Source organism: Carcharodon carcharias, chromosome 21, assembly GCF_017639515.1.
Source record: "Carcharodon carcharias isolate sCarCar2 chromosome 21, sCarCar2.pri, whole genome shotgun sequence".
In the NCBI taxonomy this organism is placed as follows: Eukaryota; Metazoa; Chordata; class Chondrichthyes; order Lamniformes; family Lamnidae; genus Carcharodon; species Carcharodon carcharias.
In genome coordinates this window covers 8,641,256-8,654,168 of record NC_054487.1, presented here as the reverse complement: position 1 = coordinate 8,654,168, position 12,913 = coordinate 8,641,256, and the positions used below count along the sequence as shown (strand labels likewise).

At 39.8% G+C, this 12,913-nt stretch overlaps 1 protein-coding gene across 4 annotated transcripts in view; it reads right to left on the bottom strand.

The window, feature by feature from the left end:
• Positions 1–14: 14 nt before the first annotated feature.
• The window catches only part of zcrb1 (zinc finger CCHC-type and RNA binding motif 1), a 61,111-nt gene continuing 48,212 nt past the window's right edge, over positions 15–12,913 (bottom strand). For all 4 annotated transcript variants that reach the window (XM_041215536.1, XM_041215535.1, XM_041215539.1 and 1 more), the window contains one exon: positions 15–2,022. In XM_041215536.1, the coding sequence (XP_041071470.1) occupies positions 1,882–2,022 (141 nt within the window). In that variant the 3' untranslated portion in view covers positions 15–1,881. The remainder of the gene's footprint in view (positions 2,023–12,913) is intronic.

Below are 12,913 nucleotides of genomic sequence, written 5' to 3'. Positions count from 1 at the left end.
ATAGAAAATCCTTATCCAGTTGATTTTTTTTATTTACATGCACCAGCTGATCTTCCATAGAATTTCTCATGGCAAGTCGGATGATGCACTGCTTTACAACAACATAAGTATTCACACATATAACCCACAATATATTATTCCACTGCTAAGCTGGAGTTATGTTTAAGCAGATCTGTCCCTTTAAGGCAGGAGCATCAAGCTTTTTGTCTTTGTAGGCTGCTTAGATACAAAATTTAGATCATTGCAGCTATCTTTTAAAGGGTGAATTACTATCACCATTAATTTATACATATCTCAGGCAGTGGATAGAAATGATTGTTGGTATTCTAATTATGTATTTATTTACCAAATGAGACAATAGTATCAAGAACAGCCCTTTCTAAACTACCAGACCCATGAAATTAAAAGCATATACCAGCAAGTAAGAAATGCATGTACAAATAAAGCGTTTGTGGGCCAATCTATCAGGGCTTATAGGTTGCAAATGGCCAATGTGCTGTAAGTTGAATACAACTGTGTTTAGTCCACAAAGTCAAGTTACTGTCAGAGACGGATCCTGAAGTCAGTGTTCCATGACTGGTGGGGAAAATTCCAGTTTGGAAGCCACTTGCAACTTTCCAGCTCAAGATCAGGGTAAAACACCATGGAATAACAGCCATTCTCTCTGAAAAGCAATGTTTAACTCTGAAATCGTGATACATGGGTTCAAAGCTTTCATACAGAAGTTTTAATGAAAAGTAAATTGACTTGAAATGTTAACTGTGTTTCTCTCTCCGCAGGTGCTACCTGACCTGCTGAGTATTTCCAGCATTTTCTGTTTTTATTTTAGATTTCTGGAGTATTTTGATTTTGCTTTCATAGATAGTTGAGCCAAATATGTGACATATGAAATGCAACAATTAACAGTAAAAATACAATGTGAATAACTATTAACAGTTTAAAGATACAATCCAGTAATTGGACTGCAGGATTACTAAAGCAAAAACTAAAAAAAAGAAAAATTCCATTAAAATTGAATGGACTACATTTGCGATGCATTAAAGGGAAATCACAGTGACCTCAGAGTTCATAGTCAATTATAATTATGTAGTAGAGTGAGAACGAACTATTCAAATTGTTGGAACAAGGGAAGAGCTCGGAAGGCGCTTTGCCTTCCCACAATCCTAAGTTTTGAGAGTCCTTGTTATTCATTCCTAATGTCATCAGAACCAACTGAGAATCGCTGACTGATACATCATAGCTAACTAATTTGGGAAAACTATGATAAATGGGAAAAGAATCTATAATTATGACAACTATACAATATCCTCCTTCATATTTTAAAACATTGGAACTGTGATTTTGAATGAAAATTAATTTCCCCTTCCATTTATTCGAATGATGAAACAAATTTGCTTTGTTTACATACTTAAAATGTAAAGAATTATTTCTCCAAGGGGATGAAAACAATTTTGCCCAGATTATAACCAATGCCTCTATGATTGTGGCCATAACGGACTGGAATTTCAGTCCATGGCCCACGAAAGCTCTCAGTCAGTAGTTAACTACGGCTACAACAGACAAAAACAGCCTGTTCAGGAGCTTTTACTGTGCAGAGACTTGTGCAGTGATTTGAGTTGAAAGCTGTCTGCATGTATCTTCACAATCCCTCCACTGTGTGGAGGACTTAATTTCGAGTAAATGACTGAATAAAGGATGCATTTAAAAAGAAAAGCTCAAGTATTACAAAAAGTATCAAAATATCCAGTCCACATATTTGTAATGCTTGTCGGTACTTCATGAGAGCCTCAAACTGTGGTCTAAAATAATCTGGACTTTATTTTTAACACCAGTTCCCAATTTAAATACATTTGTACTCCTCATTGTTACATAAATCAATATCTAATCACTCAGTTCCTCTTCATCACTGAAATATGCACTCTTTTTTATTCGTGGACGTTTCGACAGTTCAGATGTTGAACATTCACTTGCATCACCAGCAGTCTGTTTACGTCTAAGTTCTTCCTCCTCAATTTTTGCTTGCTGTTGAGAACAAGTGTTAAAATATTATTAGGATATTGATGTTATTCATTTATTTTAGAACACCTCATCCCACATTGACACTTAGCAATTCAAAATCTCTGGATTGCTTATCCAATACCCTAACTGTTGCTTTACCAAGTACCCATGGGCTGCGATTTCAAATTCTACCATGGTGAATTCTACAATAATGAATTTAATAAACCTGGTAATTTATCAGATAGCAGCAGAAAAAGGGGGATCAAAGCTGCTGACTTATTAATACTCTTCAGGACGTGGAACTGCTACCTTTACCCAGTCTGGTCCATACATACCTTCTGTCCATCAAAATGATCATCTTCACTCACCTTGGTCTCCCCCATCACCATCCTTGGGTATGTCCTGACTCTCCAAAAAGATGGTAGGTGTGGGACTGGAACCTCAGCATTGACTCTAGACCTCATGAAGGATCATGGGTTCAAGTCAAACAAATCACTAACTAATTCCCAAATTTATGGCTCTCCAGAACACCACTCGGTAGAAGCAGTGATGGAAGCAAGAGAACAGAAAGTAGCTTGAGTCGGGGATTACAATTTTCACCACTAAAAGCAGCTCAGTATTATCACCATTGACCAAGCTGGCTGAGTCCTCCAGACATTACAACCAGACTGCACTTCCATCAGATGCTGAGGGGTTCTGCACACAACTAACCTACTTAACCTTGGTCTAACCAATTTACCTATCACAGACATGGCTGTCACTACTGCATAATTGTTGTGAAGGCAGCAAGGGCACTCTTGTCTAGGTAGTTTGGTATTACCACCACATTGAGCTAGACAAGCTAACAAACCTAGCAGTTCGAAACTGTGAATTCACGAGCAGCAGCCACACTACAGGCCCCATGGTCCTGCATACTTTCATTCCACCATCACCATCAATTCAGGACAACAACTAGTTTAATGGGGATTGTAGAAAGGCATATCAGGAGCAGCATCAGGCATACCTTTGTATGAAGCTGCAACCTAATGAAGCTACAATACAAGGTTATCTGCATGCTAAACAACAAAGTTCAAGAAATTAGACAAACAACATCTCGGTTGTAGTGCTGAAAACCTATTCACCAGAAAGAAATCAGCCCTGATGCCAAAATATTCCAATGCAGTGATGACTCCAGGTAATGAGGAAAATTGCACCGAAATATGCTATATACAAAAAACATGCACAAATATTCCTGGCCAGTTACTGCCCTATCAGACTCCTCATAATCATCAGCAACACATTCAAAGGAGCCACTGAAGTTCTTTTGGGTGTCCTGGCCACTTATCCCTCAATAAATATACAAGAAGACTGGACCATGAGGTCATTATAACCTTACTGTGTGAAAAAAAGGCTGCAGCATTTGCTACATTACAAGATACACTTAAAAGTACTTAATTGACTGTACAATACTTAAAAGTAAGTTTTTTTAAATACTGTAGTGCCATGAGGTGACATCTACTCATCAATAACCATGTCACTGAATTTCCATGTAAGTTCTGCCAGAACCACTTAGCTCCAGAGCTGCTCACTGCCTTGAGCAAGACAGGAATGCAAGAGCTAAAAGAATCATCCTCAAAATTAAGGCAGTGTTTTATTAGTTAAGAAGAGTCTTATCAGAATTGAGCATAACAGTCAAGGGAAAACTGTCCAATGGCTGCAGTCAAGACTGACACAAAAGGACAACAGACATAGTTATTGGCAACCAATCATTGCAACCATAGGACTTCAAGCAGTCTTGGACCAACCATTTTCATCAATAACCTTCTTTCCATAATACTGTTCCATAATTGTTCCACAGCATTCAGCTCCACTCACAACTCATCCAACATTTAAGCAGCCCATGTCAGCCTACAGTATGGACTACTAGATGGTGGAGTGAAAGGCAGATAATTTGTGCTACCTCCAACAAAGGAAAAAACGGACTCAGGTTTCCTCTGATGGAAAAGGGTAGTGCTATTTTGCCAGCTGGAGAATCATTAGGACAAAGACTGAAGCAATTCAAGATGACATCATTAACACCTCTGGGCAACAACTAGGGCTAGACAATAAATATAGCTTTGTCAGCATTGCATATATACTGAGAATAATTAAAAAAACATGATATGCCAGTTTATAAATGACATCAGTATTCTGCTGCCAAGGTAGAATTATGTTTAAGCTACTGTGTCCCATTAAGGCTGGAATAATACATACCTAAGTGTAAACAAAAGGAAGCAAAGATGAAGTAAATCATCTGTCTTTATTTCGAAATTAAAGTCTCTGAAGTTTAAAAAAATGTAAAATAATTTTGATGAGATTTTACTACAAAAAGCATCTTGGAATTCAACTTCAATTTTGTTTTGTAATCAATAGGGGAAAAAAGCTCAGAATTCCTTGAACATAAGGGAAAGCACCATTTATATTGAACATGCTATTGCATGCTGGAATATAGACAAAACCTGTGACACTTTGGAAACTGTACATACAAGTGAAGTTGGTAACATCATGTCAAATGATAGTCCTGGGGAAAATATCAATTTTAAGTTTAGGTTTTTGAGAGAGGCCGAAGCCTCCAAGTAAAAACCTTAAATAAAAGTTATCTATAAAATTATCTTTTGTACCTTTAAGGTTAAGCAAATGATGTGAAGTCAACAATTTTAAACATTTTTAGAATAGAAACCTTATTCAGATGCAGAAGTAGTCGGGCTGATGAGAGAAATTGGACGAAAAATATTGAGCGATTTGATGTTTCAATTTTTTTAACTGGTAGATATAAAATCTTATACAATTGTGACTATAAGACAATAAGTTGAAGGAGCAGAAGTAGGTCATTCGGCCCATTGAGCCTGCTCTGCTATTCAATGAGATCATGGATGATCCGATAATCCTCAATTCCACTTTCCTGCCTTTTCCCCATAATCCTTGATTCCCTTACTGATTAAAAATCTGTCTCTCTCAGCCTTGAATATACTTAATGACCCAGCTTCTACAGCCCTCTGCAATAAAGAATTCCACAGAATCACTACCCTCAGAGAAGAAATGCCTCCTCATCTCTGTTTTAAATGTGCGACCCCTTACTCAGAGATTATGCCCCCTGGTCCTAGACTCCCCCACAAGGGGAAACAACCTCTCAGCATCTACCCTGTCAAGCCCCCGAAGAATCTTAAATGTTCCAATAAGGTCGCCTCTCATTCTTCTACACTCCAATGAGTGCAGGCTCAACCTACTCAACCTCTCGCCATAAGAAAATCCTTCCATGCCTGGAATCAACCTAGTGAACTGTTACTGGACTACCTCCAATGCCAGTATATCGTTCCATAGACAAGGGGCCCAAACTGTTCACAGTATTCTAGATGTGGTCTAACTAGTGCCTTGTATAGTTTTAGCAAGACTTCCCTATTTTTATACTCCACTCCCTTTGAAATAAAGGCCAACATTCCATTTGCCTTCTCTATTACCTGTTGAACTTATACGTTAGCTTTTTGGGATTCATGCACAAGGACTCCCAAATCCCTCTGTGCTGCAACCTTCTGCAGTCTTTCTCCATTTAAATAATATTCAGCTCCTCTATTCTTCCTGTCAAAATGCACATTCTCACATTTTCCCACATTATATTCCATCTGCCACTTTTTTGCCCACTCACTTAACCTGTTTATATCCCTCTGTAGACTCCTTGTATCATCCTCACCATTTGCCTTCCCACCTATTTTTGTATGATCCGCAACTTTGGTGATAGTACTTTCATTTCCCTCATCTAAGTCATTAATATATATTGTTAATAATTGAGGCCCCAGCACCGATCCCTGTGGCACTCCACTAGTTGCAGGTTGCTATCCTGAAAACGCCCCATCGCATCCCAACTCTCTTCTAGTAGTTAGCCAATCCTCTATCCATGCTAATATATTACCCCCAATGCCATGGGCTTTTAACTTATTGTAGCCTTACATGCAGTACCTTATCAAACACCTTTTGGAAATCCAAATATATATTACATCTACTGGTTCCCTTTTATCTATCCTGCTTGTTACCTCCTCAAAAGAATTCTAATACATTTGTCAGGCATGATTTCCTCTTCATGAAGCCATGCTGACTCTGCTTAATTAGATTATGTAATTCTAAATGCTCTGCTATTACAATTATAATAGCCTCTAACATTTTCCCAATGATGGATGTTAAGCTAACTGGCCAAAAGCTATCTGTTTTTTGCCTTTGTCCCTTTTTGAAAAAGGGTGTTTCACCTGCAGTTTTCCAATCGTCTGGGACTTTTCCAGAACCTGAGGATTCTTGGAAGATTACTACCAATGCATCCAATCTCTCTGTAGTGACTTCCTTTAATATCCCAGGATGCAACCCATCAGGTCCAGGAAACGTATCAGCCTTTAGTGATAGTTAATGTATTTATTTCCTTCCCCTTTTTTACCCCTTGATTATTAAGTATTGGAATGCTATTAGAATCTTCTTTCTGTTAAGACTGAAGCAAAGTATTTATTCAACTCTGCCATTTCCTGGTTCCCATTATTATTTCCCCAGCCTCATTCTGTAAGGGGCCTATGTTCACTTTGGTCTCTCCCTTCCTTTTTATATATTTAAAGAAGCTCTTATTGTCCATTTTTATATTACTTGCTATTTTACCCTCAAAGTTTATTTTCACCCTTTTTTTTGGCCATCTTTTGTTGGTTTTTAAAACTTTCCCAACCCTCTGGCTTACCACTAATCTTTTCCACATTGTATGTCTTTCCTTTTAAGTTGATACTATCCTTAACTTGCTTAGTTAACCATGGTCGGTTTATTCCCTTCCTTGAATCCTTCTTCCTCACCGGGATATATCTTTGTTGTGAGACATGAACTATTTTCTTAAACATCTGCCATTGTTCATCAACTGTTTTCTCTATTAATATCCTATCCCAGTCCACTCCAGCCAACTTTGCCCTCATTCCTTTTTGATTACCCTTATTTAAATTTAGCACAGTTGTTTCCGACCCAAGTTTCTCACTCTCAAACTGAATGCTAAATTCTATCATGTTATGGTCACTGTTTGAGGGAATCTTTTGTTACTCTGAGATCATTTATTAAACCTGCCTCATTACACATTACCAGATCCAAAATAGCCTGATCCTTGGTTGAATCTACAATATATTGTTCTAGGAAACTGGCCTAAATACACTATGAATTCTTGCTCGTGGTTACCTCTGACAATTTGATTTTCCCAATCTACATGAAGATTAAAGTCACCCATTATTAATGTACTGCCTTTTTTACAAGCGCTCATCATCTCCTGATTTATTTTCCGTCCTACAGTATAGCTACTGTTCGGGGGCCTATAGGCTACTCCCACCAGTGTCTTCTTCCCCTGGTTATTTCTTACCTCCACCCATATTGATTCTACATCTTACGATCCAAGATCCTTTCTTGCTATCGTACTTATTCCGTCTCGTACTAACAAAGCTACCCCACCACCCTTTCCTTCCTGCCTGTCCTTTCGAAAAATCACAAACCCCTGGATATTTAGTTCCCAGCTTTGATCTCCTTGTAACCATGTCAACTATTTTTCATTTTTCCCAATCATGTGACACACATGAAAGTCACGCCATTGTACTGTGGACACTAGTGAATCTCTTGTGGTGTTATTGAGGCTGAATTGTAGAATTCATCATTTTGCCAAGTAACACACAATACATTTGTATGGAAACTGAATTACTCATGCTATAATTGCATCCACTTCATTTTTGTCACACTTGGCTTTTGCACTTTTTAATTGGCTGAAATAAAAAAGGTTACAACTGTTATGAAAAAGAATCAGAAAAATCTACCAATAAAAAAATATATTATTTGGTATTCTAGGATTTTTGACTGTTTTAAAATTCAAAATCACAGTACCTCAACTTTTCAATTCTTTACATATTTAATTTTTATTCGTTATCTTTTTAACAGCCCCTGTTGCAAAGGAAGATATTAAAATAGCAGATTGGAGGTTTCAGACTTCAGGAGAACTGAGACAGACTGGTGAAATGGATGGACATATGTAGATGCAATTCAAAGCACAGAAGTGTAAAGTGCTGCATTTTGGTCGGAAGAATGAGGACATCACAAGGAGATTCATTAGCGTCCACAGTACAATGGCATGACTTTCAAGTGTGTCACATGATTGGGAGAAATTAAAAATAGTCACAATTCTATAAGATATTCTATCAACCAGTAAAAAAAAACCACAGAAACTGAAACAATCAAATCGCTCAATGTTTTTCATCCAATTGCTGTCAGCAGTCTGACTACTTCTGCATCTAAATAAGGTTTCTATTCTAAAAATGCTAAAAATTGTTGACAATCATTTGGTTAATCTTAAATATACGAAAGACAATTTTAAAGTTGACTTTCATTTAAGGGGGATAATTTTAATAAGGGGGTGCAAGAACAGAAATACCTTGGTGGGTATAAATCTTTGAAATTTACATGACAAGTTGAGAAGGTGGTTAAAAAGCACGTGGAATCTTTGGTTTTATAAACAGAGACAAGAGTTAATAAAAAAAGGAAGTTATACTAAACTTTATAAAGCATTGGTTAGGCCCTAGCTGGGGTACTGTATCATTTCTAGGCACCACACTTAAGTAAAAATATAAAGACCTGAGAAAAGACGCACAGAAGACTTACTAGACTGGTATCAGGGATGTGGAAGTTCAGTTACATGGAGAGACTAGAAAAGCTGGGGTTGTTCTTCTTAAAGCAGAAAAGTTTACGGAGAGATTTGATAGAGCTGTTCAAAATCATGCATAGTTTTGATAGAGTTATGAAGGAGAAACGGTTTCCAGTGTCAGCAGATTAGCAATCCGAGGACACAGAGTTAAAGCTAACCGCCAAAAGAACCACAGGCGAGATGAGAGGAAACTTATTCACACAGAAAGTTGTAATGATCTGGAATGTGCTGCCTGAAAGATTGGTGGAAACAGAATCAATAGCAGCTTTCAAAAGGTAATTGGATATTTAGGAGGAAAAAGTTTAATTGGATAGCTGTCAAAGAGCCAACTCAGGCACAACAGGCTAAATGGCCTCCTTTTGATTTGTATCATTCTATGATTCAATGAAATAATTTCCTCAAATTATTTAGCTGTCACTCTTTCTCCTCCTCCTGCCCTCAAAGTGGTGACTCAATGCTTAGGTCTAATTTCACATACACTGGCACTGACCACTACCTCACAAATTGACTTTCTTACCAAATGGGCCCAGACAGTATGGATATTTTATTAAATCATGAACAGCAACACATGCGAGCTTCATGCTGTCCTCAACCAAAAAAAAGGGCAATGATTCAAGCTCATAATTGTTTTCTGGCGTTAGCTGCAGCAGTTTGCATTTACGGACTTTGGATGAGAAAAGGATCAAGGTTGTCTACAATTGTCCCTGCAGTCCAATAACCTATCACTCTGGGCACAATACTGAAAGATGGCTGGCACTGATGGAACCTGACGTCAGAAAAGAATTGAGGCTTCCAGCAGACAAAGGAAGGAGAGAAAAACAGAACAGAAAAATGCAATTATTATGATGAAAAGTGATAAGATCCTTCTATTTAGCTGCATGATCAGCATACTACTTGTTCAAAACCTCCTTCTGACCATAGTCTAGTTGCACATGTTTCATAAGTTCCTAAGCTTAGAGTCCACGCTTGGAAGCCAAATATCTCTGGGGTCAGCCCTATGTACAACAACCCAATGGTCATTCCAGTTCTGGGGCAGGCAGCAGGCCACCTACACATTCACAGGTGATGTATGACTCACTAATACCAGACAGCAAAGACACTAACAAAGTCAAATCTTCATAAGAACTGAAGACAGGGTTAATAAACAACTGTGGGCAGAATCTTGTGGTTTGTCCCCCGTTGCTATCATTTTCAGGTCAGGAACCTGATCAACCAATTTGTGAGATTTGCTATGGCTCTTTCTCAGAGCAACAACATTAACATCCTACCTCCAGGTTCCCTGATTAATCATAAAAGGGTGGGCAGGATGAGTGCTTCAACAATGAAGGATCTCTATTTAAAAGGACCTGGCAGAATCTCAATGGCAGCAGTGATTTCAGCACTCAGTTACCATGAGAAGGAACAAAGAGCTGTAGAATGGAAGGGAGACATGGAAAGGCTGCCCCACAGGTTCTCAGACATGTCCCTGGAGGTGATGATTAATGCATTTAGGGCACAAAGTCTTCTTTTCTGAGGATGATAGAACAGCAAGCCTCACCATGCTGGTGTGGCTGCAAGTCACAGAGACTGCCAGCAGCCAAAGCATGGTGCCAAGGACCTGGATCCAGTGCCAAAAAGGTTTAGTGACCTAATACACTCCAGAATATTCAGCAACTCTCTGCTGGTGGCCATCACTCTCTCACCTGTCTAGCATTCTTTTGTACAGCACTCCTCTGACCAACACACCTTGCTGGCATACACATTACTTTCTCTCCAGCTTCCTCCTCAAATCTGCATCTCAACAGACATCACTCTCACACACCCTCACATCCACTCCTTCCAGTCCCCCTCTTCAAGTATTCACCCTCTATCCTCAGCAATCGGTTCACTCCTCACACTCCCAACTCTCTGCCTTTTCACATTGCAAGAGAAGAGAGCCCACAGCTCCAGGGAGAGGCAGAGAACTGTTCAAGCTGCAGCCATGGGAAGAGGAAGATGCTCTCGAGATTGGCAGGATTGCACCAGTATAGACCATTGGTGATGGAGATATGGGGGTGGGCCAGAGATCTGGTGACAGCATTAAATATCACATTGCCACTTAACTGTCACTCACGTTGAATGGATGTCATCAATAAATTAAATGTCACAATCTGTATTACGCTAAATTGGAACTCAATTATACCTACTTTCAGCACTAACCCATGTATTTTAACTTCCACGGGTGCATTGACGGTGCTGATAAGGGAACGCAAGGAGTCCTCAGAGAAGAACCAGCATGGACGGTGCACTATCACATGACTTCTGTGCAACCTCCAGCAGCGCAGATGCACAAATATCAGTGGGTTCAGATTCTCAAATAGAAGGGATGGCACATGGTGACAAGTTAATCACGAGCAGGAGCAAGTGCTGCAGACAGGGATAAGAGTGGAGAGCCCCCGCAGGGTGCAGGACACTTCAAGCTTAGTTCAGCTGGACACATCTGAGCCTTGGGAGTCTGCACTAAAAGGGTACTTGTGGATTAGCAATGCGAAATGCGTGTGCTTCTGTCAGAATTTCCAGATGCAGTGCTAACCCTTGCACAGAAAATAGAGGAGTTCCTCGCCAGCAGAGTGCACTGATGTCTCAGGTATTTGCACTGATGACTACCTCCATTGAAATAGTAGCTAACTTCATGGAGAATCAGACACAGTGAGCCACTGAGTTCATGATGGCCCCGATTAATGGCCAATGGGATAAACTCTCCACTGGTTGGAGTCATACATAGCACAAAGGAAGATGGTTGAAGGCCAATCATCTCAGTCCCAGGACAGTGCTCTTGGAGTTCCTCAGAGTAGTGTCCTAGGACCAACCATCTTCAGCTACTTCATCAATGACCTTCCTTCCATGATAAATTCAGAAGTGGAGATATTTGCTGATGATTTCAAAAAGTTTAGTACCATTCGTAATTTCTCAGATACTAAAGCAGTCCGTGCCAATACGCAACAAGACCAGGGCAACATTCAGGCTTAGGCTTTTAAGCAGCAAGTAACATTTATACCACACAAATGCCAGGCAAAGACCATTCCCAAAAAAAGGGAATCCAACCATCTCCCCATGACATTTAATGGCATTACCATCACTTGAGGCTGGGAAGTCTGTAGCGGGCAACTCGTCTCCTGAATCCCTACCATCTACAAGGCACAAGTCAAGAATGTGAAGGGATATTCTCCTACTTGCCTGGATGAATGCAGCTCCAAAAACACTCAAGAAGCTTTAAACCATCCAGGACAAAGCAGCCCGCTTGACCAGCACCCCAAACACCACCTTAAATTCCCTCCAACACCAGTGGAAGCAGTGTGTACCATCTACAAGATGAACTGCAGCAACTTACCAAGCCTCCTTTGATAGGACCATCCAAGCCCATGACCTCGTCACCTAGGACAAGTTCCAAGTTGCAAGTTCCCCTGCTAGCCACACACCATCCTGGCTGGGAACTATATTGCCGTTCCTTTACTGTCACCGGGTCAAAAAGCTCAAACTCCCTTTCTAACAGCACTGTGGGTGCATCTGCACCAATGGATTGCAGCAGTTGGCTCACCACCACCTTCTCAAGGGCAATTAGAGATGGGCAACAAATGCTGGCTTTGCCAGCGACACCCACATCCCATAAATTAATTTTAAAAAACCTCTCCACCTTGCTTTCTCCTTTTAACACACTCCTTAAAATTTAGCACTTTGACCAAGCTTTTGGTCCCCTGATCTATTATCTTGTTGTGTGGCTCATGTCAAATTTTGTTTTATAATGCTCCTGTGAAACGCTTTGGGATGCTTTATGTAGGAGGCACTATATAAACATATCACATATATGATATACAACAAGACAATAATCAGTATGATATGGAAGAGACTCCAGCCTCCCTATACCCCACAATGATTGAAAATACTCCATCATCCTCAACTGAGCAGAGATCAGTACATATACAACCCTCAGAATCATCTCAATCCTTCCGCCACCTCTACAGAGCAGAAATACCACCAAAAAAACCCTACAAGTGAAAAGGTAACCAGGTCATAGCCATCCCAAAGCAGAAATTCACATCACCCTTCGAACAGGATATAAATTAGCCTTGCCTGACCTTGCTGAAAGCAGAGCTCCCAGTTCACAACCCATAGGGACAAATCTTCCATCACATCCCAATGAGGGAAGAAAAGACACTGCACCATTCCTCCTTGCCTAAAAGAAAAACT